Below are 26,041 nucleotides of genomic sequence, written 5' to 3' on the forward strand. Positions count from 1 at the left end.
GGAGTGTCAGAGACAAGGGAGAACAGAAGACGTGGTGAAAGACATGGAAGTCATGATATTAAAGACAGAAGGATGTGCTACATTTACCAGAAGAAATTATAGGAACCTGAGTGAGAAATCCCACCTATTAGTGATGGGAGGAAATCAGGAGCTGCCACAGTCCTTGGAGGTCAGACATTAATAGCCTGCCGGTCTTCACAATCCTATTTTGTGAGAGAATTAGTATACATTCTTTGCTCTGTGCAATTCCAGTGAAGTCAACATCCAATTTCATTGCCTGAGAGTGCCATTCCTTTAAAAATGTGTTTTAACAGTCAAGATATACAGGATTGTCTTATTTATGCATTTAATCCAGTCACTAGAGAAATTCTCCAAACACTGTGTTGTTAGCATTTTATTAGTGGTTAGCAATGAAATATAGCCAGGTAATTCCAAATAAAAAATAAATAAATATGGAGACAAGGTTGGTAGGGAGAAGTAATTGAAAACTTGTACTTAATGATGTGGATCTCAAAAGATCAGTCAAGTATTCGGGCATGCATGCTTTACCAGCAAGGATTATCTTCCATCCCCCCTCTCTAATTATAGCAGTTGCCTTAGTAACATATGTAATTTATCTCACAGTTTTTTATTGACCTATGATGGAGTAAGGATACTACTCGGAGCAATAAGTAAAACAAAAATAAAAACCTATTGAAGAATGAAGAGGAAGATGTCTTTGAATAAATCCTTCTTTAATATTTTTTAGAACTTCATTCTAATACAAGTGATCAAGGACATAATTGGCAATGTATTTAACAGCAAGCAAAGTCTCCTCACAGGTTGGCTTTATCTGAGATTCAGGGAGAAGAAACCCGTAATAGCCAGTGTCTCGGAGCTCAAAAGTGAAAGAGTACTTGATGCCTTGATCATAAGCCCAGTCGTCAGAGCCCCCTGCAGCAGGATCTGATAAAAAAAATAAATAAAACATAACTGAAAAAGTGGAAATGTCAAGTCACAAAACTAGAAATATAGAATAAAGTGATAAGTATATTTAGTGAATTGATTAATTTCTCTTTCTCATGGCAAGACTTCTTTGATTTAGGCCATTTGTGAGCTCCATTTCAGCTGATGTGTACATGGAAATGTAAACCACCTATCCTGTTCCCTCCTTATCAATACGGTGGACATGCCATGGGAGGAGTGGCTAGGGAGCAGGAGGATGGCATGCTTTTATGGGGCTGTTTAGAAAGATTTGATAGCAGAAAAAAATAGTTTTTGCAAAAGAGAAATTGCTTTTGAGATTCGTACAGATCTGAAAGATCCACAGATCTGGAGTATCAGCTGGATCCTTTTCTTCTGGATGAATAGTACATTCGCATTCCAGTGCTTTGGTACAGTGAAAGTAGTCTCTTTTCCTAAGGAAGGAGCTTCCAAAATTGCTAAGCATCACCAAAATAGATTTAAAGGAAAAAATGTCCATAAATCTTTTTTTTTTTTTTTTTTAAAGGGGGGTTATTTTTCAAAGGTTTTTAACGTTATTTCAGAAAGGTAAGATTAGGAAGAGGTCAGTTTCTGTACTTAAGGCAATTAAGAGCTCTTAAATATTGAGGTATAAAAGTCCTAGAAATCTAGAACTGGCCTCAGACCAACTTCTGACACAGCAAAGGCTATACCCTGACAGCTGAGTTCACAAGGAGTGTAAAAGAATGGAATTACAACTGGTACATTTCTCAGACCATAACACAAAGTCAAAGAAATAATTAATGGTGCTGGTAGAGTGGTTGAACTATTCTTTAGCATTCAAATCATTTTTCACTTTGACTTAGAGATGCTGGAAATATAGAAAAATTCAGGGTCAGATTTTATATTTAAATCTAAACTGGGCAGATTTTGGGAATTCATGCTATGCACATGAATTCCTGAACACTTTACCACATCCGTTTACCTTCCTGGAGCCGCATACTCCCTGGGATTCTTAGGGCATATATCATTCCCTATTTTAGACATGAGAGATTGCATATATACCTCTGGGAATATGCTTGTGAAGAAGGAAGCTGAGTGCTTATCAAGAGGAACAAAAGTCGCTAAAAAACTGCATTTCAGAGTCTGACTAGCACTTAGTATAGTTGGTAAGTTTAGGCCAGTACTCACAGATTGTCGTAGCTCCTGGGCCGTACGTATATTTGGTATTGTACAAAGTGGCCAGCTGTTTGGCTGCAGCACTAGCAATGGAATTCTGTAGGGGAAGAAGTATAAATGCAGATTTTTAGAAGCTTTTTGAGTGAATCTATGTAAATGCGCTGTTAAATAAGCTGAAAAGCAGTGCTTGGGAAGTTTTTATTTGTAAACTGTTGTGTACCTTTGAAAATTATTAGTTGTCAGTAGCTGCCAATGCACAGCTTGTCAGTAATGAGCTTGTTCTTCAAGCTCTAATGGTGTGTAGTCTGGAGTATAGTCCGGTTTGTGTATAGCTCCCTTGGTGTATAGCCTGCTGTATAGATTGGCTAGGTAAGGGGACAACTGCTAACAGTATCTTCTACACTGAAAAGAAACTTGTATGACATTAAAACTAAATAACTTTGCACAATAAATTGTGAACGCACAATAACCTTTCCTTTCCTTCTGTTCATGGAGCTATAAATTCAGAGTAGAGCCAGTTTAGTCAGTGAAGCTGAACACTCCTGGAAGTGGAAGCAGATTAAGGTCTTATAAATATTAACAGCCAGAAAAGGCATAAATTACCTTGGAACCATATGTAGTCTCATTAATTACAATTCATTTCCTGTGCACAGAGGGATTCATTCAACTCCTACTGATTTCAGTGAGGGTTGGATCAGGCCCATCAATAGTACTATGAAGCTTTGTATATTTGCATTAAGGAAAATTACAGACTTTTCTTTGGAACGTGTGGCTTTTCCAGTTCTTCATTATACAGCATGTTGGTAATAAAACATGAAAAGTATTACTAGCAGATGATAAATATGAGTGATTTTTGCAAACAGATGTGCAGTATAAGAATAAGCGATGGGTTGCCATATCTTTCTTTATAGCTTACAGCTGAACAGCTTACTATTCCAGGAATTTCCTCAAGCCCTTTCTTTCTCTGTAGGTTATACTCTGGCTTACTTCCCAGTGGAAGAGAGATCGTATAATATTCTCTGTTCATCCTTATGCTTCAAGTGTTCCTGTCAATTAATCAAAAAGGCATGTTGGACAATGTGTTTAGAAAAATCTTAGTTTAGTGAGAGACCTGTCTTAGCTTCTACAAAACAGCATCAAAATGTGTTTGCTTTACTACTGGCTGCCTAGTCTAGCACAGGGTTGCAAGTGTTTCTCCACTCCCAGGTGCTGGATTTTGAACATCCCAGAATTGTGGGAGTTTACTGTAGAAATCCGTGGTCATTTTATCACATAAAGAATACTTAAGCAAGGCAGGCCAAAGAGTATTTGAAGCTTGTCCTTCCATCTATAAAACCGGCTGTACCTGAATGTGGGGTTTTGTTTCTGGCCTCTGTTATCAAAACACAACCTATTGTAGAAATAATGTTGCTTTGCATTTCATAGTCTGGGATTCATAGCAACGGGGGTAGTTGAGCTCTCTCCAGTGTGGTTTTGTTGTTGTTGTTTGTATGATTTTGTATTGTTTTGTTTTAAAGTCCCCTCAAACTGACTCTTTTAATTCGTAATTATTTTAACACTTGTTGAGGAAATCATAGAGGTTGGAGAGTAGTATTTTCTAGTGATATCATTTTTTTCAGGCTTCTTTTTTATTTTTATAATATGTACATTTAATCAGCAGCTGAGATTGAGTTAAATTTGCCAATAGTAAACTGATGTAATAGTAAATGTAAGCTGATTCTTATTCTTTCCAAAAAAGAAAAAAAGAAAAAAAAAAAGTGAAAACAAAATTTGGAAAGATAATTTTATCCTATGTATGGACCTGATGGTAATTAATATTTGCTCCCTCTTTAGAAAATTGCATCATAGGGGTAACAAAAGAGCAAAGCTGCTGTAAGGAAAGAGTGGGGCATACCTTTCACTCTGTCAAATGACTACTTCAAGTCATACCAGAACAGATATGCAAAAAGTATGTCAGGAAATCTTTTTACCTGAGGGATATTTTATTATTAGCCAGGAAGTTGTAAAAAGAGAGATTTGTAGAATGAGCAGTTGAGATTTCCAGCTGTATGGAGACTGGAATCCAGATAAACAACTTCCTTAAATTCCCCAGGTTGGAGATCAAGGTGGTATTTTAAATGACCCTCTTCATTAACTGAAGAACATGACTGAGCATTTATGACTTCAACATGAAATGAATCTTTGTCAGAAGTTTTGATATCTGATTTTTTTTTTCTTTGTTAAGTTACTCTGTCCCAATTGCTGTCCTAATAGATTTATAGTCCAAAATCTGAAGGTCAAAACAAAATTGAAGTTTATAGGAACTAAAGTCACCTCTTTCTCGTGATATAAAAAACAGGAATAATAAAAATGAAGTAGATTCTCATGGGTCTAAATATAAAATAAGAGGGAAAAAAAATAAAAAAAGAAAAAAGTATTCAAAACCATCTGTAAAGAGGAACTAACTCAGAGATTTATACAGAGCTATATAAATAATGGGCAACATTTCATGCTGGTGTGTTGTTTGGAACACAGCTACAAAGAGAGGCATGGCTGTCTTTTTGACCTTTGAGAATACTCTTTACTGTTGACTGATTTTCAAGATTTCTTTGCATAACTGGCTTAACTCAATTGTTGTGGTTTGTTTATTTGTTTTTGACTGTCAAGAATCTCTCTGTTGCAAGGAAAATTCTACTCAGAGTTATAGTAGCCGAGAAACAACTGGTGCCCAGAAGTCCTCCAAATAACTCCAGATTGATACTTTGTAGCTGCAAGCAGAAAGGGCTTTTCAGCCTCTGACTTGCAGCTGAACTCAGCAGGCAGGTCACCTCAGCAGAGGTAGGATTCCCTGAACTGCCCATCCATCTGTGTTTACACTGCAGCTACGAACATTTGGCTTAATTTTGCGTACCAAGTACACGGGCCAGTGAGATAGCAGATTAGTGTTCTTAGTTGCCATTCTCTTACTTGATTCACAACCTTTAAACCCATTTTTTCAGTTATTAGCACTTCATGAAAGATGTTGCTTTTTGGTCTCTCTCTCAGTTCTCTTTTGAACTAGCAATGTAATTTATCAGGCTCAGCATCTTCTGCCTGTTAATAGGTAATTTTCTGGAGGAGCAGCTCCCTTATTTTACTCTTCAGGACAGACTTGCCAGCAAACTGACTATTTAGAAACACCTCAGAGATGTTGACTGTGCAGCTGCTGCATGAAGACAATTCCCTTTGCCATCATAATCTGGTGGTGATCTGGAAACGCCTGTTCACTGATTGTCTGGACCTCTTGCTCTCTTCTCTCACTGGACTGCAAATTGATTTGCCTGAGGCTGAAAACTGCATTTTCCCTTCACTTCTGTCTTGTGTGCTACTTAAGCTTCCCTTAATTTCCTTTGTAATGAGAGGCTGAAAAGGTGGTATTTGCAAAGTTAACTTCAGCCAAGTGAAGCTAAAACTTGCGAGGCTTCTTGTTTTGCCAGTAAAAACAGACTCCCCTCAAGAGTCTGTGATTGATGTGTAATTTATTTCACTATTCTGTTGTTGCTCATAGTTTAGCATCTCCCCTAAGAGCCTAGGAAATCCAGCCAAGTGGAGGTCTTCAGTATAGCGCTTCTTTTTTCTTTGCAAGCTAGTTCCTCTAAGGCAGTCTTAGACTAAGTAAGAAATCGATCCCTGGCGAGAGGGTTTCCAGTGTGACTGTGTTAAGGTGAACCTGCCCTACAACTGTAGGAGTCTTGTCTTGGAGCCAGGTTCACAAATCAGCTTCATCTGGAAGAAGCTGCTACTAAAAACATCATTTTCACAATAGTCAGTACCAAGTAGTTCTGTTGTGGCAAGCTCAGTGAAAAAGCTTCCAAATTTTGCTTTTCTGCCTGCTTCCATTTTCTGTGCTTCCCAGTTTCTTTACTGAATATTTACTTGTAACAAGTAGTATAATCACAGGAGTTTGAAACAGCACAGATAGAACAACAGGAGATTTACAACTCAAAAATTGGTATGTCTGAATCCCTCAGATGATAGGATTTTTGATGTTCAAAAATTCCTTACTACAGGTATTCATGTATCTTAAACATTTAGGAATTAAATCAGGAATTAAAAGACTGCTCCTAGCCATCAGGTTAAATAATCAGACTAATATTTACAAAGTCATGCAATGTATTTGAAATTCACTCTTCTTGCAGGCTGGATAGACTCTAGGCATATCTCCACCTTCTACTATGTCCTATTTTAAGGGCTTAAGAGGAAACGAAATGGTAGACCAACCCCACATGGAAGACTCATTTCATTGATCTTAACAACAAATGTGGAAATTCCATGTCTAGAAAATTATATTCATTTGTGAATTAATATAATAGTGTGTAGCCTGCCAAACAGTAATAATACAAATACACTAATCTAACGGAGTATGAGCTGGCTGCAGGCATGTATTTGGCCCCGAGTTTGTTGTTCAGCTATGAAATAGAATTGAACCTGGAAAGGAAAAGAGAGCATGATGGACATTCCTCTGCTCTATTAATTCATAGTTCAGAGCCAATGCAAATACAAACAAGAACTGATAAAGCTAGATTTGTTTTTGCTGAAAATGAGGAAAGCATTATTCATTATTTATTATTTCCTATAAGGTGACCTTATAGGTAACCATGGCCAAAATCTGAACTGATTAAAATATATGGGCTGAACTTTTATGAAAAGTGTGATTAAATGCACAGTTTTTTATTGCAAGAGGACAAATATGTGAATAGCAAAATCAAGATAAAAAGAATCTTTTTGGGGTGGAGAGAGATGTTGGCCTTGCCAAGCACATTTTTATTTGTGAAGAGCTAATGCTTCTGTTCTCAGCAGGAGATGGATTCAAGCATGTATTCTGTGTGCAGGGTAGCTCTCTGGGGTATAGTAAAGAATGAGTCAAGTGAGGATTATGAAGCAAGCAAAATGTGATCCACCAAAACAAAGTATATATTTCTTTCAAGGAGTCATCACAGGAATATTGTGTAACTTCTGAGAAATTTCTGACCTAGATTTTCCTGTCTTGGGTGTTTGTATTTGTTCAAATATTGTTTGGATAGCAGTGAAAATTCTGTGTAGCATCTCAGGAGGGAAAAACACAAACAAACAAAACCACTCAACCCTGAATACAGGGAGAAGAATTGGGGGAAAATTCTTTTGTACTGTGGGGTTGAGGTTGTCAGAGCTCCTCTTGCCTCTGAGCAGAAGGATGTAAAGGCTTGGGAAGCAAGAGACATATGTGACTTTCATCATCTGTTTTACAGCCTAGTACTGGGGGTGGTTGAGGGATAGTCCTAATCCTCCACTCAAAGCAAGTTGCAATAAATTAGAGGTTGTTCTGATTAGCTATAGCAATGAAGAATGGAGCATAAAGGGTGTCTGGGACTCACAGAGTGCCCTTTTCTACCTGAGAAACCAAAACCAGAATAGTTTTATGCCTTCTGGTGGTTTCTTGAGGCAGTGAGCAGACGAAGTCTTTTAAGCCCCAAGGATATCGGACGCTGCTCAATACTCTTGCATGAAAGGAAGGTATAAGCCTTCTCTAGATCTTTCTCTTCTGTAGGCTTAGTGTTTTCAATCTCAAATTACTCAATTTTTGTGCCGTTTTGTATCTCAGACATTGGAATGCAGCACAAAGCCCAGTGTATTATGCGACTTTTAATTAAATACAATGGAACAAAATGTTATTAATGATAAGCAGACATGAAATTTTGTTTAACCATGTCAAGCTGCTCACTGAAAGAGATAAGAAATTGTAGTTATATTTCCTATAATTTATTAGATCTGTCAGAGTAAAAATAACGTTTAAGATAAGATAATGGCACTATAATTTTTGCTTCTTCATTTGAAAATTGATTTATGGTCCTCTTATTTGCCTAAACAATTTATGTGAAAGGTTGAGAATCTAATTTTTTAGATTTCCCTAAATTCCAAATCTATACAGTAAATTTAGACATGAAATAATGATTGGCATGCCACATAATGTCTCTCTTTGTAGGTGTATCATTTTAAGCAAATACAATTGTTGATTGAAAATTCTTAAATTTCTTTAGTCACAACTCAGATTAATGTGCTTTAGTTATTTGAAGTAGCCTGAAAACCTGCACTTTTGAACCTGACCCAGAGCTTGTGGAAGTCAGCATTTCTGTTTAATTCACTGGTGTTGGAGTGAAATGGGATCGTTTTGTTTAATAACCCCAACTATAGGCAAGCTTGATTGGATGATACTCTGATCTTATTCTCCAAAAGAAGGGCTTTTGGCAAGAAAAAATCTTTTTAAAGTCAAATACTACAGAAGCTGAACCTCTCTGGGACCTCACTGTCTTTTTGTTGGTATCACCAGTAAAATAAATGTTTTCCTGTAATTAAGACATGAAAACCACTCATTGGGTCACCTTGTCATGATGGTGAAGTTCGTGATTGCTTTGTAAAGGAAAATAATGGAATGCCCCCTGGGATCATTGGGCTCAATATAAAATATAAGATAAAGTGACATTGAAAAGACTAACTTATGAAATGAAATCAAATGGTTGAAGAGAAATATACAGTTTGCATTCTTGAAGTATTTACTTTTTATGCTGAATAGTAATAGTAGACTCATTCTCTATGGCAGGAAGAGAATTGTTACTGATTAAAAACTGCAGAACGATAGGGTGATTCGTTAAATCATATATTGGAATAGAACATTGATAATACAAAATTATAATTTGATAAAAGAATGTGAAAATGTAGAAAAATCATGTAAGCTCTTATTGTTAAGGATTGTTTTAATGGATAGGATTTACTATATTTTTTTAATACTGGGCTGTTGATGTAAACTTTTTGGATTTAATACTGTGAGAAACATGCTGTGCTTTTAGTTATGTTTCATCACATTTGCTCTTGATTCAAAAAGTTGGGCAGAATGTCATACAATTTTTTAACACATGGGAACTTTGTGATCTTGACAATGAAGCAGCTCAAGGGTTTTATGTTGTTTATTACTTGAGACTGAACTGCAACGTGTGAAATGTGAAGCTTTTGTAAAAACTGAAGACAAGAAGTTACTATAGTTCCCTGGAATAATTACAATTAAAACCTTCTGCAAAATAAATTGAGGAGGCAAAATTTTCATCTAGATTTCATCCTCTCTTTTTAGGCTGTAAAAAATGCAACAAGAAACTTCACTGTTGGCCCCAGCTTTCATTTGTGCTTTGGAATTATGACATCTACTTGGGAGCACTCATAAATCTGTCAAGCCTCCACAGCAGACCGGCACACTTAATGTTGTTGCCTTGGACTGTTGGCAGCATCCCGAAAAGAGGGGGAATCAAGATTTGTTTGTTTTGTTTTGCTATGCTGCTTTCCCTGCCAACAGCTCCTAGCTGCTATTATGCCAAAGAACTGAAGTAATTTTATTATTCCTAATTGTTGATTCTTGGCCTTATAAAATGTTTACAACTTTTATACGGATTTAATATTTTTAACCTCCCTCTTTTTTTTTTTTTTTGCTTTTTTTTTTCCTAGATTATACTCCAGACTGTTTTATCTCATTTAAATGGTGTTAGGGTGTGTCCTTAATCTTGGATAGATAAAAGAGTTGTTGTAATTTAAAACACGATATTGATCCTCTCTTCTCCCACATAAAAAGTGTGTTTGAGTTGAGGCCTGTTTAGAAAGGCTTCAGAACTGATTTTTTTTTTTCACCTGTTTTGTGTGTAACTGTTTTTAATTACAATTTTGACAAAAACTGCCTCATTTTTCCCAAGCTATATCATTCTCTTTACTAGGAGTTTCACCTAGTTCTTCAGTGAGAACTAGGGTTTAGTAGGAAGTGTTAGGAAGAGCTCCTTATTTGCTGCTGCTGCTACCAATTCAATCATGTCTGTGTAGTTAGCACAATCGAGCAAGCTGTTGGCTTTACTTACAGAGCATAATGTTTCTGTGTGATGTTCTGCAACAACATACACAGCAACCTCTTGCATCAGAATGAAGCAGTGCTGCATGACATTGTGAATTTCTGTACAGCATGGCTGGAAGTCAACCCTGACCTTGAGGCAAATTCATCGGAATTTATGTGGAAATTAAGTAAGGCTCGAGTTTATCCCATGCTTGAACTATGTGGAAGCCATCATGGTTTCTCTTGTTCTTGCTGTGAAGGACTGAAGTATTCTCAAAAACTGGTAATACATAGAATCACAGAATCACACAATCATCTAGGTTGGAAGAGACCTCCAAGATCACCGAGTCCAACCTCTGACCTAACACTAACAAGTCCTCCACGAAACCATATCACTAAGCTCAACATCTAAACGTCTTTTAAAGACCTCCAGGGATGGTGACTCAACCACTTCCGTGGGCAGCCCATTCCAATGCCTAACAACCCTTTCAGTAAAGAAGTTCTTCCTAATATCCAACCTAAACCTCCCCTGGCGCAACTTTAGCCCATTCCCCCTTGTCCTGTCACCAGGCATATGGGAGAATAGACCAACCCCCACCTCACTACAGCCTCCTTTAAGGTACCTGTGGAGTGTGATAAGGTCGCCCCTGTGAGCCTCCTCTTCTCCAGGCTGAACAATCCCAGCTCCCTCGGCTGCTCCTCGTAAGACTTGTTCTCCAGACTCCTCACCAGCTTCGTTGCCCTTCTCTGGACTCGCTCAAGCACTTTGATATCCTTCTTGTAGCAAGGGGTCCAAAACTGAACACGGTACTCAAGGTGTGGCCTCACCAGAGCCGAGTACAGGGGGACAATCCCTTCCCTAGCCCTGCTGGCCACACCGTTTCTTATGCAAGCCAGGATGCTGTTGGCCTTCTTGGCCACCTGTGCACACTGCTGGCTCATCTTCAGCTGACTATCAACCAGTACTCCCAGGTCCTTCTCTGCCAGGCAGCTTTCTAACCACTCATCACCCAGCCTGTAGCTCTGCTTGGGGTTGTTGTGCCCCAGGTGCAGGACCCGGCACTTGGCCTTGTTGAACTTCATACAGTTGACCTCAGCCCATTGGTCCAGCCTATCCAGATCCTCCTGCAGAGCCTTCCTACGCTTGAGCAGATCGACACACGCATCTAACTTGGTATTGTCTGCAAACTTGCTGAGGGTGCACTCGATCCCCTCATCCAGATCATCGATAAAGATATTAAAGAGGACTGGCCCTAGTACTGAGCCTTCCCTGGGGGACTCCACTAGTGACTGGCCTCCAACTGGATTTAACTCCATTCAACACAACTCTTTGGGCCCGGCTACCCAGCCAGTTTCTAACCCAACAAAGTGTACACCAGTCCAAGCCAAGAGCAGCCAACTGCCTGAAGTCACACAGACCTAAACAGCAAGTGATTTTTTCTTATTCTTTTCATTATATCAAAATGACAAAGAGCTTCTACTTACCAGTTCCTCATAATTCTCTGGGTATTTGTAAGTATATGAATAAGGAAACAGTAGCAGCTGGGAATAGGAGTGAATAGTCAGATATGCCTTGATTGTAGAAAGATGTTCACGAATAAAATCAGCCAAAGCCTTGGTCTCCTTTTCAGACTCAGGTGCAGAGCCACAGTAAGTGGAATCGCAGGGTCTTCCTGAGGCCCCCATACCTGGGAAGAACAGTAAATTTAATGAATATTTAACAAAAAGTTGGTTGTTAGGAAAGTGATTCTACTACACTTTTGTAAATATGACTTGGAAATCCTACTGACATATCAATCCTACACACATAACAGAAGAAAGAATTTCTTCTTGCATAGTTAAGACACTGGGCAACATGACACAGCATTAAGTAAATATGCCCTGTAGTATCTACTGTGTGTATATCAGAAAAGACATGAGTATTGATGCAAAGCCCTATCTTATCTAAATGATTTAGTGTATCATTTGCTTCAGTACTTAATCTTTTCCTTGCATATCTCCCTCAGCTCTAAGATGCTTCCAGGAGCCAGTGAGGTGAGAACCACTCAAAAGGCACCCCTCTCCACTGAGTGAAACCAATCAAAATAAAACTATTCTTGCTTCTGTTCTGAACTCTTCTGTTCATAGAAGTAGCCATACTGATGACACTAGTAACCAAGGACTGTTTTTTTCCCCAAATTGCCCCCAAATTTAACACAAGATATTCCACAGTGCTATATTGGTGATCTTGACTCAAAAGTGAGATGGACCAACATGTAGGGGAAAACCTATAATTAAATATCTTGGCTATTGTATTCCTGTATGATTGCTGCAGCAACTGTTAGGAGACACTTACTGCACCAGCCAGCATCAAAATTCCTGTTGGGATCAGTACCAATGCAAAAGCTGCCAGAATTTTTAGAGCGTGTCTTTCTCCACATACGGTCCTAAAATAGAATGGTGAAATGCAGATCAAAAGTAAGAACAAGTTTTAACCATTGGCTTAGCCAGACAGATTTTTTTGTTGTTGTTGTTTTTGAGAGAGAGAAGAATGTACTTACATTTGTCCAAGTGTAAATGTAACCATCAATATTAAGAACAGGCAAAACATAGAAGTCCAGGTTGTTGAGAAGTCTGGTCATGACATTATCTTTTCCATAGGTCTCAACTGCCTAGTTGGAGAGAGTTAGAAAGAATTGATGATGTCTTTATGGAAAGAAAACATCTCCTGTATGTATTTAAATGCCTGGGTCTAGATCAGGAATTAACGTGGTAGGCAAAGTCATCCAGGTCACTCCACCACGTAAAGTGGCAGCTCTGATGTTACATATACCTAGATGATTTACACTGACTCAAACCACACTGCTGTTGGAGAGCCATCTTATTTTGGTGAATAAGTTATATGCTAAAGCAGTGTTGATTTTGAACAGGATAATAAATCCCTGGAGAGAGATTACCATCTACTAGTTTATTGTTTAAAGACAGAACAGAGTGCCGGTCCATATATCTTCACTACATCTTGTCAACTTGAAGGTTGTTTTTTAGTTTAAATTATTTATTTTTAAATCATTTCCTGTTTTCGGTATCTGTTGTATAGACAAATGTCAGAAATAACAAGAATTATAAAGCATATTTCAGAGAACATCCTTACACATTTCCAGTCATAATGTCACAGTTACATGCATTATTAGGGAGGCAGATTTTTCCCTGCACTTTTCCAGTCACATACATTGAATAATGTACATAAGAACTCCGTATCCTGATTGCTCATGACCTAGCACTTTGTATGCTTGTTCACAGATTTAGGTCAGTGTCAAGTTAGTGTCCAGTAATCATGGAGATTTGCTCTTAAGAGGCTTGTTGCACCCATGATTCCTTTACTCTGTACAGATGTAAAGGACAACACAAGGAGCAATGCAATGGAGAATGGCATCTATTTTCCTGTAACTAGCAAGCAGACAAGTTGGATGGAAAAGCGATATTAGATCACTAGAGTTTATTTTTTCCCTTTTCTTTTTTTTGGTTGTTATTTGTTTAGTCTATTGTTTTTTGCCTTCTCTTTTCTTTTAGATACATATAATAATCTACCTTGCTCATGTTTTTTCTGTAGTTTTTGACTTTTATGTCTAGAAGCAATCCCAGGTGAACCACTGATGGTTCTCAGAGGACTGTGCTTTTAAAGTGTTTCTACCTATCTACATTTGAATCCACTGTGTAGATCCTCTGCTGGTGTCAGGTACATCCATGAATTAAGTGATCAGCCGGTAAAAATGACAGCTGTAGTGTTGTGAATTGCTGAGAGAAAAACGGTAGCACATAAGGCTGTCTGCAGCCTTATTGGAAGATAATGAAATAACATTCCCATTGACTCCACTGACATGTCACTTTCAATTTCCACTGCTCCTTACACAAAACCGCATGGCCGTCTGAGAAGATGGAGATTATACTTGCCACCAATGCCTCTGCCAGCATGGCTTACTCAAGTACTTTGACTTTCAAATCCCAGCTACTGCTTCTGTTTGTTTGGTTTGGTTTTAAATCTTCAAGCAGAAATTGTTACAAAATTTGGGATTCGATCAGTAAGTTGTTCTGCTAAGATGATTGATTCCTCAGCCTCCCCCTCCCCACCCAAAGATGAATGTACCTATTCTCTTTACAGAAGACTGTGCAGTGTTTGATAACTCCCACCTGCTTTATATTGGTGATGGTGAGAAGGAAAAGAGATATGAGGTAATTTTTTTCATTTATGGCCTGAAGTGTCCCAGCCTGAAGTGAAGCCAGTTGCACCTGTGAGGCTTTCTTGAATATGTTTTAATGTTTTAGAAGCCATTCCGTGCAACTTGAAGTGACAGCTCAAAGGGAAATATACACATTTCCCTATTTCTAAGTGGAGTTCAGGGAGCTTCAACTATAATCTTCCTCCTCTTGAGTGCATTCCTCAGTGCATTCTGACTGTGCTTAGCCGAGGGTAGGTTTCCATCATTCCTGTTGTCCTACTGAGAAAGACTGCTTGCAGGGAATACAGCGCCTGGTGCTGGAGAAGGCAGCTGTTCTGACACATTTGGATGCCTTCTGACATGTCCCTGAACTTTCCTTTTTCCCTGTTATTTATGACTATGTAAAGAACATGACTACATGACTATACTGTTACTAGACTTGTTTACTTGTCTCTCACCTTCCTCTGACTACAGGTACAAAGATGAATTTACAGACTGTAAGTAACCCTTTTAGTTGTGAGTACCTCTTACACAAGCTCAGGTAGCCTTAAGCCGCTCAAAGATTACAGGGCCAGACATTAAGATCTAATTTAAGTAGTTAAAACAAAAATAGTTGCATTTTGTAAAACACATTTAGATCATTAAGCTTACTGACTTCTTTCACAAACCACTGGCAGAAAGCAGGGGAGATCCACTCTCTTGCATGGAAACCACAATCCATAAAGATGGCCTTCTTATTTGTACCACTTTTTCCCAACTATGGATAAAAATCAAAACAAAACAGGTTCCAAATGAGATAATTTGTATGCAGAATAAGTCAGACAGCATGTTGACCTAAAGAATGTGAAACTTTATATAAATGTAGCATTCCTTGATTAAATGAAAATCTATGGAGCATTCTCAACTGTAGCTGACTGCGATATTCAAGCTAACACCATACAATCATAATGATTTTATTTGTATTAATGTAGATAAGCCTTCTCTCCCACAATTATTTGATTATTCTACACTTACATTTCCTGTGGTGTTTCTAGTAGGTGGTCTTGTTTGGTTGGATAAGAGATGCTTATGCAATTTTGGGCAAGTAATCTTAATTCTCTCATCCTTATTTACTTCATGGTATCTTATTTTTTCATAAAAGTTATTCCAAAAAATTGTACCTGATGAAGATACAAACAAATTTGTTGTTGCTAGAGAGACCAACATTTATAGATCCTGTTAGAGCAAATGGATTTGCAAACGACAGATGGAGAGATTATAGAGGTAGACCATTCACGTGGCTCACAGGAGTGTTGCTAAATTTATAGTATAAGTAGTGCACAAAATATATTTGATTTCCTGCAAAATGTATATTAACATATCTTAGTGTCAGTGGGGATTTAATAGACATTACAGTCTTGTAGAGGCTAATAGGGGAAAACAGTCTGGCACAGAGAAATCAGAGCACTTACTTTGAGAAGGTACATTGGCCGTCCTTCATATGTTTCCCCAATTACACTGCGAGAAACAAGGTCTGGGTTCTGAGCAGTAATATCCTCAGTCCAAGCAGCTATCTGTTTAATAAGGAGAATAAATTTATTGATGTCTCTGTCCTCAGGTCCAGAGCAACTAATTCATAGATTTCAAGCCAGAAGAGTTTATAGATTTCTAAGAATTAATTCCTACTTATACTACAGCTATATATCTCATCTTTTTTTTTTTTTTTTTTTCCCCCCCCCAGTGATAGTGGTTCATTGCAGACCTCTCATGCTATTGCAATGACTGCCTGAATTAATATTTTCTGGTGTGAATTTATCTAGCACTTCCTGTCGTTGGAGTCTGGCTGGTGGATTACAGAACCTTTTGAATGCTGACCCTACATAGGATTTAGAGATTATGGTCTTGTCATCCCTTAAACTCTCTTAACAAAAGAAAATTGTTTTTTTCTTGTTATACTAAGTAGATTGAATGCCTTAGATCTTCTACGTGTTGTCATGTTTTTCACTTTCATGGCTCTTCTATTTGTTATCATTCTTGAATTGTTGACTGAAGCACTGGACAGGGATTTGTGAGAACAGTCCACCAAAGTCAAATATAAAAGAAAGAAAATGTCCTTCAATCTATTCATTATTTAAGGAAAAGAACTAGCCTTTATTATTTTAATATTTGAGCAGATTCCCTTTGTACCAGGTGCCTTCAGATGCTCACAAAAAAAAAGTCATCACATCCATACAAAAAAGCATTTTCTGCCCAAAGAGTCACAAACTAAGACAGGAGACAGCAGATGGATCTAGACAGACTGGCAAGGGAACATTAGAAATAATGGTTGACACTATGGATGATGGTATTTTATAACCTTAGCAGAGTCAGAGGAGCTATTTTTAGATAGCCTTATAGAAGCAGGATTTAATTAATTAATTATTTTTATGAGAGTTCTGGAGGAGGAAAATTAATTAGTTCTGTACGTTTAGTTCTATATAAATCTATAAATATCACCTGGTGAGGAAGCACAAATTTTATTGTTTGAAAATGGAACAGGTAGGCCAAAGATCATCACAGAAATGAAAGATTTTTTCAAGGAAAGACAGGAAAGAGATATTCTCATACTTGTATGAGAGTATGAGTGTATACTCATATGTATGTGTGTACACGTGAGCAGTGTATACTCATATGAGTGTATACTCAAGTATACAAGTGCATACTTGTATGAGTATGCAAGTATGTGAGAATAATGTGAGAATAATGTGAGAATTGCAGGTTGCATACTTGCAACTGTGATGCAATGGATGTAAGGAGCCACTGCAAATATGTAAAGTGGGGGATGACATGGTCAAGACTATGTGTCAGGAAAAATCAGCGTGGCTGTGAAGAAAGGAGGGAGCAGGGGAGAGCTTAAGGTGGAAGATGAAGATCTCCAGTTGTGTCAGGGGATAGAATCAAGTTGTTGCTGAAAAACTTTTTAGCAGAAGAGATGGGAGAAAGAGGGAAAAGGGGAGTAAATTGGTAGTGAAGCATGTCAGCCTGGCCATTGGATTTCTGCCAGAGTTTCCCACAGCACTGGGAGCAGTGGAGAAAATATGTGTATGTGGATGGGTTGTGCAGATTAGCTGTGTAATGAGCAAAGGAGAAGAGAGAGAGTTTGGAGAAGGAGTTATCATGTTAATGGATGGAACAGAAGAGGAAAAGGGAAGAAGGCTGGAAGAATATCAGAAGCCATTCTGACTATAGAGGCCAAGTTACCAAGCTGATGAACTTCTAGACTTTACCTTTTCCCAGGTGTTGTACTTTTCATAGCTGTGACTGGTGCTACGAGCTTTGCTGTCAAACTGAGCATCCAGTGCGGTCTTCAGGTTGTTGATCAGAACTCTGCAATAAGCCACCATGAAAAGTGGAAAGAGATACATACACTTTAATAGCAGGAAAGCAAGAACCAGTTAGATATTTAAGAATCTGCCCAGAATTAAGGCCATGTTGAATGTGAAGTGAAATATGGGGGCCTGATTTATGCATTTGAAAATAACAGTAGGTTCAAGTTTCAACCTACTTCCTGTCTCATCCTTGCTGACAATGTTTGTGGAGCAATAGCTTCATCCTAACTATTACCTGCCTACTTACTGCCATCCCAGCAAACCTCCAGGGTGGCAACAGTTTGATTTAGGAAGAATGCTGAAACAGCAGAATGTAGAAAACCAGCTCTGTATCTGAAATCAGCTCTCTTTCCTTCAGAGTGACCTCATGTTACCAGATTGCCTCTGCCTTGAGAGGAAAAGGACTCTTGAATTGCTGGCACTGAAAGACAGACTGCAGCACCATCCTGCAGCAATACTGAGATGTTTGCCTGATTAAATTATTTGTCAAACCAAGCTTCCAAAGTTTAGGTGCAGCTTGCAGGTGGCATGATCCATCCTCCAAACTACTTTACTGCTTGTGAGGTGGGCTATTAAAGTAGCAACACACCACGGTAAGAAAAATGCAGTATCCTACTGCACTGGCTGAATTTCTCCTGTTCCTCTTTCCCTGGGACTTATACAAAGGCATATCTCATCACCAAGCATAGTCTTGAGAACCTTTTGCTAATATCTCAATCTTGGCTATCAAGGAAATGAACTTTTCTAATGTTTCCAATGCTTGTTTTAATATTCTTACAAAGTTTTACTCGTTCAGGATATGTCCTTGATCATCTGTGATTTGTATGGAAGAGCAAGAGGCCAGTTTGTGAGGCACCACCAGCCTTCAGAACAAACAGTGCAAATGACTACATTGACATTGCCACGGCACTGCAGCTGCACTTCAAAAGAAGTGTAACTGCTTGGATTGTCACAAGGACACTCCACTGAAGTTTGTCAGGGACACCTTCCAGACGTTATGGCCTTTGTTGCAATCAAAAGATTCGTACATGGACCTGAGGGAGTTCAATAATGTCATAAGAAAAACTAGCTTATGTATAGTAGTTCCTCCTTTGGGTAATACTTCTGGGTATTACATTTTGAAATACTTAAGCTTAATTGCTCTCTCTTTGGAGAAATCACTGCCATGGATCTGCTATGTGACTTGTGTCCTGTTCTCTTCACTCCCTAGGCCCTTCACCGGCAGCTGTCTTCTTTTTGTCACCAGTTGTTGTTTTCTTTGTCCCTCTAGCTATTGTTTTCCAGCTTAGACAACTCAGTGGGGAGCCTCTCATGACTGCCCTTGGGACTCACCATTTTCTGGCTTCAGTTCACTCACAGTATCATGCAAACCCTTCTGGTGCGCTTTCTGGCTCTTTCTAGACCTTTGCTGCATTTTGTCTTTAATGGTAAGCCCTTTTTGTCCCCAGCGCACTGCAGTGAGCTTTCACCTTGGGGAAATGCCTGATAGTAAGTCCTTGCTTCTGGTCTCCTACCCCTATCAATATTTCACCTTATCCCTTTAATGCAGAGCAGGTACAGTCTGTTTGAACTGTCACAGGAAATCTGAACGCAGTAGAGGCATCCACAGGAGGCAGGAAGTTTGTGACAGGAAGATGAGTTGACCAATAATGAAAAGATTAAACACATTTTACCCAGTATTTAATCTCCTCCTATTCAAAATACAGTAGTGGGAACAAACTTACCTATACTCCACTTTGTTTTCCTTCAAAAGATATTCAACCTCAAAAACCTTGTCAGCTTCAACTCGGAAATCAACTTGCATTTTTGGCTTTACCAGCGTGACATAGTCTGGCTGCCAAAAGTCAACCTGAAAGAAGGCCAAACAAATATGGGAACTAATAAATACATACATGTGGCTGTGAGTTTTAGGTAAGTGTATGTGTGATAGTTATGTTGATTGTGATTAGTACAACAAATTTAATTCCTGTATTACACTGAATTGGTCTTGCTTGCCAGAAATATCAACCTAAGTTTTAAACATAACTTGATTAACAAGATTTTATTTGATCCTCCAATTTATATGGCAGATTTCTGGAAACGGTGGTGACAATTTCACAAATACCAAGTATTAACTTAATTTTTGGGTGTATTCCATTTTTTAATTTTTAGATTACTTAATAGGGACTGCACTGATCTTGCAGTGCTAAACATCAGTGCGTAGTTTTCTGACTTCGGATGCTCACACCTATAAAATCCACCTCCTTGGCTTCATTGTAAAGATAATCTTTATATTGCTAGTAGATGTGGCATCTAAATTCACAGAAGACCCCGGTCGGAGACTGAACAGAGCAGTGTTAGTGTTATGCAGATATTGAGCTCCACCTCTGAGCAGTTACTAGTTGTAAGTGCATACATTTGTACAGAGTATATGTTTGTACCTAACATGTTTGTACATGCTTGACTCTAAACAGTATACTTTGCTGGAGTAAAGGTTGCTAATCCGAATAAGGGTATTTAAATATACCCTCTCCTTGGTGTCTGAACAAAATGTTATTACCTTAGAATTAAAATAATATAAGCAGAGAGCAAAATCTACTAAATGTTACAATAAATTGGTAATCCCAGTTTAAGACAACTAGAATTTTCTGATAATGGATATAATTTACTCCATTTTATATTTGTTATTGCCTTCTTTTGTTTAATACTCTTTAATGCTTTGATCATACTAAGTACCTTACCATTCCTTACTTTTGGCTTATTAGGGCAGTTGTAATCTGTTATTTCAAGTGTGCCATAAAGGTGTTTTTCTTTTCAAAATTGAAACAGAAGAAAACAAGTATCATTGTAAATCACATGGAAGGTAGCTCTGATATCCATAAGGATATTCTGAACTTCATTTGAAAGAATCCAATGCAAAGGAGAATGGAATTTTAGAACATATGGAACATTGTCTGCTCTGAGTATCCTGAACAGTCTTTTTCTATTACTACAGCATCTGAACACATACGGATTTCTGAATGCTGTGCAAAATTTATGGTTATCTTTATGACTTTTTTAATTCTTTGTATACATTCCATTTGAGGTATTTGTATATAAGCATTAGACAGAAATGGCCCCCCAACTATAGTAGAGGGAGACTATGTCTGTTTACGTACTTTACATATATCAGCTGGGAAAGACTGTTGCCTGTATAAGTATTTTCAAGACTCATTTCACTGAAGTTGGTATGAGGAGTCTGCCTTTGGAAGATGTTGTTTAGTTCAGAATGGATAAATGACAGTGCTATCACTATTTCAGATATTATTTCAAAATCTCTAGATTAGAGACCTATTAAAAGCCAACAAAAACAAAGCAGTTTTGCCATCCTAGTGCCTTTTCAGCCTTTCATCTCCTAAAAGTAAATGAAATTGGGGCTGGTGGGCATATTCAGAAACCATGCAACTTCAAGTGAGATGACTATTCCAGTATATACTGCTACATCAGTCCTAACTGATTGCTTTGTACAATAATGGTAGTTCAGGAATCTTTTCTTTGGTTAAAAGAAAACAAACAACCCCTTTATCCTACAGACTTGAAAGCAAGCATGGTATATTAATTTTCTTAATACTGGCAGCAACTTACCAGTAGTATGTTCTTCTATAGAGTACTGGTTCAGCATGCTATACTAGCCTGCTGCTGATAGTTCTCCACATCTGCACTGCATTCAAAATACCATCCTTTCATCCTACAGATAATGGTGTCTTTTTCACCAACAGCTATTTTACAACATCAAAGCTGAAGAGAAATATTGAAAACACATTTGCTGTCTGTATTGTTTTTTCTCATGTCATTATGTCATCATATATCTACATCAAGGTCAGTATGAAAAACTGCAGCGTGGTTGGAGAGAAAGAAAGCGTTAAAGCAAAGTCAGTGAAGAAAAGATGACAGGAGAGGCTAGAGGCCAAAGAAAAATTCAATTTGTTGGGACCATGGATTTTTAGATTATTTTCATGAACAAAACATTTTGCCTATAGTGCTAAAAATTCTTATACTTGGAAGTTCCATGTTTAATCTAATACATTCTTGAAAGAACCCCACAAGGAATATATAATTTCAAATTAACTTATTTAATTAATAAATCCCGGTGGGCACTTTGGTGTTCAAGCGGGGTTAACCAGACTTTCTAGGAAGGCATTGGAATGTATTTAAGCCTTACCATCTTGTCTGTTCCTTCTGAAGAAACAGTCCTAATGAGATGAATGGATTAGGCCTTTATTTCAGTAGCATGTTGTGGTTTTTTTTTTGTGTTTTCTTTTTTTTTTTTTAATATTCATTAATTGAGGAAAACAAGAAACGTTCTTTATGCATGCAGTAGAGCTCTTTCCCCAAGTTCTTTACCTGCATTTTGCTGGCAAGGGAATTGATGATTTCCACCTGGCCCTCATTCTGTAGAATCACACGAAACACCTTATGGCTGAAAGGAGAAAGAAAAGTGGATTTTAAAAAGGTAAGTCAATTGAAAGGCTTTTGCTTATGGAGAAGAAGGTCTGCAAATATAAACTCTGTGTCTTTACATACCCATCAAAAGCAAGATTGTGCGGATAAGCAGACACAGCTGCAGCACCCAGGAGAACCAAGAAGGCCCACATTATTTCAAAGACAAAAACCACATTTTCAGTTCTTCTAGACTGCTTTTATAATTTGTTTTGTCCTCCTTTTTATCAAAAATACACCAGAACAACCCACTGATCAGCTGACGGATTATTCCTTTGGCTATGTTTTATTTGCATACTATTTTTAATGTTTGTTTTAACTCACACCTGTGAAAACAGCTGAAACTCTCAAAGGTGTGGGGGGAGAGTGCTAAGGAATCTCGCTACTTGAGCTGAATAAACTTATGATTTGAAAAACTGAATTTAATTTTGTTCTTTTCTGTTATTTGTGGAATTTTTATGATTTATTTATTTATTTATTTTTGTTCAACATTTGGTTGCTGGATTACAACCGTTACTATATTATACTATATTATCACCTCATGTAATGGCAGACATCTATAAGATGTTGTTGCAGTGTGATCAGTCATCTTAATCACACAGCACTGTCTCTTTTCCCTAACGGACTGGGGCTGACTCTGACAGAGGAAGAGGAAATACAGTTTGGATGTATGAATTATCCTTTTTTTCCCAACCGAGAGGAAAGGTACTGAATTTGTTCACTGCTCAATTGCCTCTCTCCAAAAAAATCAGATGTCTGCAGAACTGAAGGTGTAGAAATTTCTATTCACAGTGGAGTTGTACACATACTCCACATAATATATGCACTGATTCTTGCATGTTCTCTAATTTAGTCATGTGAGAATCAGAGGTAAACATCTTTTAAATTAACTCTACAGTGGGAATTACCTGTAGGCCAAGAAGATAAAATGAAATGTTGTCACACAAAGACATTTTTATTTTTTCCTTTCATGTTGTGCTTAAAATATCTGAGAATAGTGGATTTGTATCATGCTAAGCGCTTGCATCTGCTTAATTTTCATTAACTTGTACTTGGCATTAAATGTTACATTAATTGTCTGCTGGTGCTGTGACCTGAGGTGACTGATGTTTTTGAAAGGCAGCCCCTAAATGAATTGGTATATAAATACATAAAGAATGAAATTTGAGCTCAGTTCTGTTACACCTAAGGAACCTGACAGATTCCAGGGTTTCAGACACAGACAATCTTGAAGATGTTCTTTGACACCATGTCTGCTATTTTGCAGGAATCTGCATATATGCATTTCATATAATGTGTGAAAATGAAATATATTAGTCTCAGAATAAAAGATATAGCAACAGTTTCAAAGTGCAGAAAGTTGTATTGTTGATGACCATTTTAAGGATGACTGTGGTATCAGACACTGCACTTTTTAAAGAAGATTCTCTGGAGTCAGCTCAGTAAAGCTGCAGCAGCCTAATATGCAGAATATCCAATAAATACACTTTAAAAATCAATGTACCAAAAATGCAGCAGTTTATACTTAACAATATGACCCATGATAAATATGTTCTTAAAAGGAGATTCCAAAACTACTGAACCTGCTTATTCAAAAGCTGTGTTTGCCAAATCATACAGTTTGAACTTACTTTACAATTAATGACCTAATTTGTAGCACTGTAGGCTCTTGCCCTGCAATAATCTTACTTAGTCAAGTCTCTAAGAAGGATGACAGCAGGAGTTATTCTGACAGAATGCCAAAACAATACTGCAAAGTCTTCAGAAGTTTCAGTTTAAAGTTGATGAGATCTATGGAACTGGATAAAATGGTCTGGTCCCATGAACACTGCAACAACAATAATGTGAAGATGATCAAGCCCAGATCTTGCGATGAATAAATGATCATAAGAAGTAATCAAACAAATTTCAGATGTCATCATTCCCTGTTGAACACTGAGAAACATCTTGGAAATAGAAGACTGCCAGATTTCAATTCCTGAGTTTACTTTTAAGATATATATTTTTTTCATGCAGTTGGAGATATATATATATATATATATATATATATGTTTCCTTTTTCCAGTCACTGACACAGCATTAGTGCCATCAGCTACTGAGCTGGCAAGAATTTCTGAGTATTATAATTTCTGATGGCAGTCTTTTCTGTTTCCATCACAGACTAGGTCAAAAAGGAATCAACCAAACAATGACCTGGAATATTATTTCAATTTTTTTCATTTTACATCTCAGGATTGATGGTTAAGTGTTAGATTAGCTCATAAACTAGCTCTAAACACTTTTTCTTTTTCCAACTGTATAATATAACTGTTCAATATTAGTATGATAAAGAGGCAGCATAAGGATGAATAAAATAGCAAAGTAAATTTGGTTAAGCCATCTGTTCTTTTTATTGTGTGATTACAAGCCAACAACACATCAGTTGGCAATGTCTGAGTAAACCTTGGCCTTTAGGGCACAGACGTACTACCTGTATCTTTGAAAACTTTCAGGAGGATTTAAATTTTTTTTTAAACAAGAAAGAAATGAACCCAGCTGATTTCCAAAGGAAAAGCATGTAGTAATTTCCTTCAGCACATGTATTTTTTCCAATACTTAGGGTGAGCTATTACAGTGTCTGTCAGCTGTCTCAATTTTGTTGTGGTTGTTCACTTCTTTGATGATTAAAATGAAAGTCTTCTATGATGCAGTCACTTGTAAGGAGTATTCACTGTGTTTAGTGACGTGGGCTGTGAGAAAGTTTTGATACTAACAACTGGCTATATTTCACCTGAAATTTATTTTTGAAGTGATTTCTTCAGTTTTAGGAATAAAAATACTCTGGTACTCCACTTTGAAAATCTTATGAAGGTTAAGTGCAAACTGATAAAAGGAAAAAATATGTATCAGGGTTACCATTTCAGAAGCATCCTTTATCCTATTAAAGCCTTTCATCCCATTTGTTGTCAAACTGAGTCCAAAAGTCTGAGGCTAAATAATACCTCTTTTTCTAGGAATTCTCAATATTTATAGATATCATGAATAAGATATTTTGTTGACCTATTTAAAAAAAAAAAGTCTACTATCTTTTAGTCACAAAATATTGCCAGTTTTTATAATCTCTGACTGACAAATTTTCCTTCTTAATACTGTTTGATATTTATTAATTTCCAAAACATCAGTGAGAAACTTCTCGATGCCCAAATCATAACCCTGTTTATGTGTGTCTTCACAGAATCACAGAATCATCTAGGTCTTGAAGTCATGTAGCAAAATCCTAGCATATGCTCCAGACCAGCCACACATGTTTGAATTACGGGGACCCTCTCACCACCATTATTTAGTAATATGTGTGTTATGGCTAATATTAGTTTTGAAGAGTGACATTACTGAATATATTCTGAAGACCTTTGAGAGTACTTTGAAGTTGCCGGGATCAGCAGAATCACTACTCCAAGCTTTGCTGTTATTTTCTTTGTATTTATATATTATTAATATTGCATCCTGTAATACATCAAAGGGTTTTTCAACTTTTGTGCCCTGGGACATGCTTATAGCCTACTGTTTTGGTAGCTATGTGTAGGTATCTACCCCTCACCCCAATTATAGGTGCAGTTTAACATGTGAACAGGAACTGGGAGAAGGAAGAGTGAGAGTGATGAGATCTAGGCTAGGGACCACAGAGGTAGGTCTCATGACTTTGGAGTGTGTTTCTACTTCTGCTATTGACTCATCAGGTGAGAAACAAAATGTGTAATTGTTGTTTTGTAGAGTCAGTGGATTCTTGCAGAGTATCTCCTGTGGAATTTTTTTTACCATTGTTTAGGATTAAGAATGAATGTATTCCAGCTTCATCATATGACCACTGAATGAATGTCTTAGTGTTCAGAAAATATTTTATATCCTTAGCTAGAGGATGTTGTGCATATTATTTGAATTCCTACGTGCTTGAAAAGAGTGTGAAACATACTGAAATATAAGCAGTGAATAAAGGTATTGGCAGTGCCAGAATTCCCTGAAGCCAAGCACTGAGAATCTAACTGTTTAGTGCCAAGCAGAAAAAAGACGTTTAACGAAGC

General features: G+C 37.5%; 1 protein-coding gene across 3 annotated transcripts; it reads right to left on the reverse strand.

Moving 5' to 3' along the window:
- CPB1 (carboxypeptidase B1) lies at window positions 1-26,041 on the reverse strand. 3 transcript variants are annotated; one of them, XM_083847765.1, is made up of 11 exons: window positions 22,068-26,041; window positions 21,888-21,963; window positions 19,250-19,374; window positions 17,424-17,523; window positions 15,630-15,731; window positions 14,834-14,935; window positions 12,523-12,633; window positions 12,318-12,408; window positions 11,468-11,670; window positions 2,134-2,218; window positions 1-945 (listed from the first exon to the last, which is right to left on the reverse strand). In XM_083847765.1, the coding sequence occupies exons 1-11, from the start codon at window positions 22,136-22,138 to the stop codon at window positions 758-760; spliced, it is 1,254 nt and encodes a 417-aa protein (XP_083703891.1). In that variant the 5' UTR covers window positions 22,139-26,041; the 3' UTR covers window positions 1-757. The 3 variants fall into 3 exon arrangements, with proteins under 3 accessions (XP_083703891.1, XP_083703892.1, XP_083703893.1); XM_083847766.1 differs by having other exon boundaries at window positions 21,706-26,041; XM_083847767.1 differs by lacking the exon at window positions 1-945 and having other exon boundaries at window positions 2,078-6,567; window positions 22,068-26,040.

Source organism: Anser anser (genome assembly GCF_964211835.1).
Source record: "Anser anser genome assembly, chromosome: 9".
Taxonomy (NCBI): domain Eukaryota; kingdom Metazoa; phylum Chordata; class Aves; order Anseriformes; family Anatidae; genus Anser; species Anser anser.

Excerpts from the sequence above, each read along its gene's own strand:
- CPB1 (XM_083847765.1), bottom strand. The coding sequence starts at position 22,138 with ATGTGGGCCTTCTTGGTTCTCCTGGGTGCTGCAGCTGTGTCTGCTTAT. Across the intron at positions 15,732-17,423 it reads AGTACAACACCTGGGAAAAG|ATAGCTGCTTGGACTGAGGA; the intron begins GTAAAGTCTAGA and ends CTTATTAAACAG. Across the intron at positions 946-2,133 it reads CCCAGGAGCTACGACAATCT|ATCCTGCTGCAGGGGGCTCT; the intron begins GTGAGTACTGGC and ends TTTTTTTATCAG.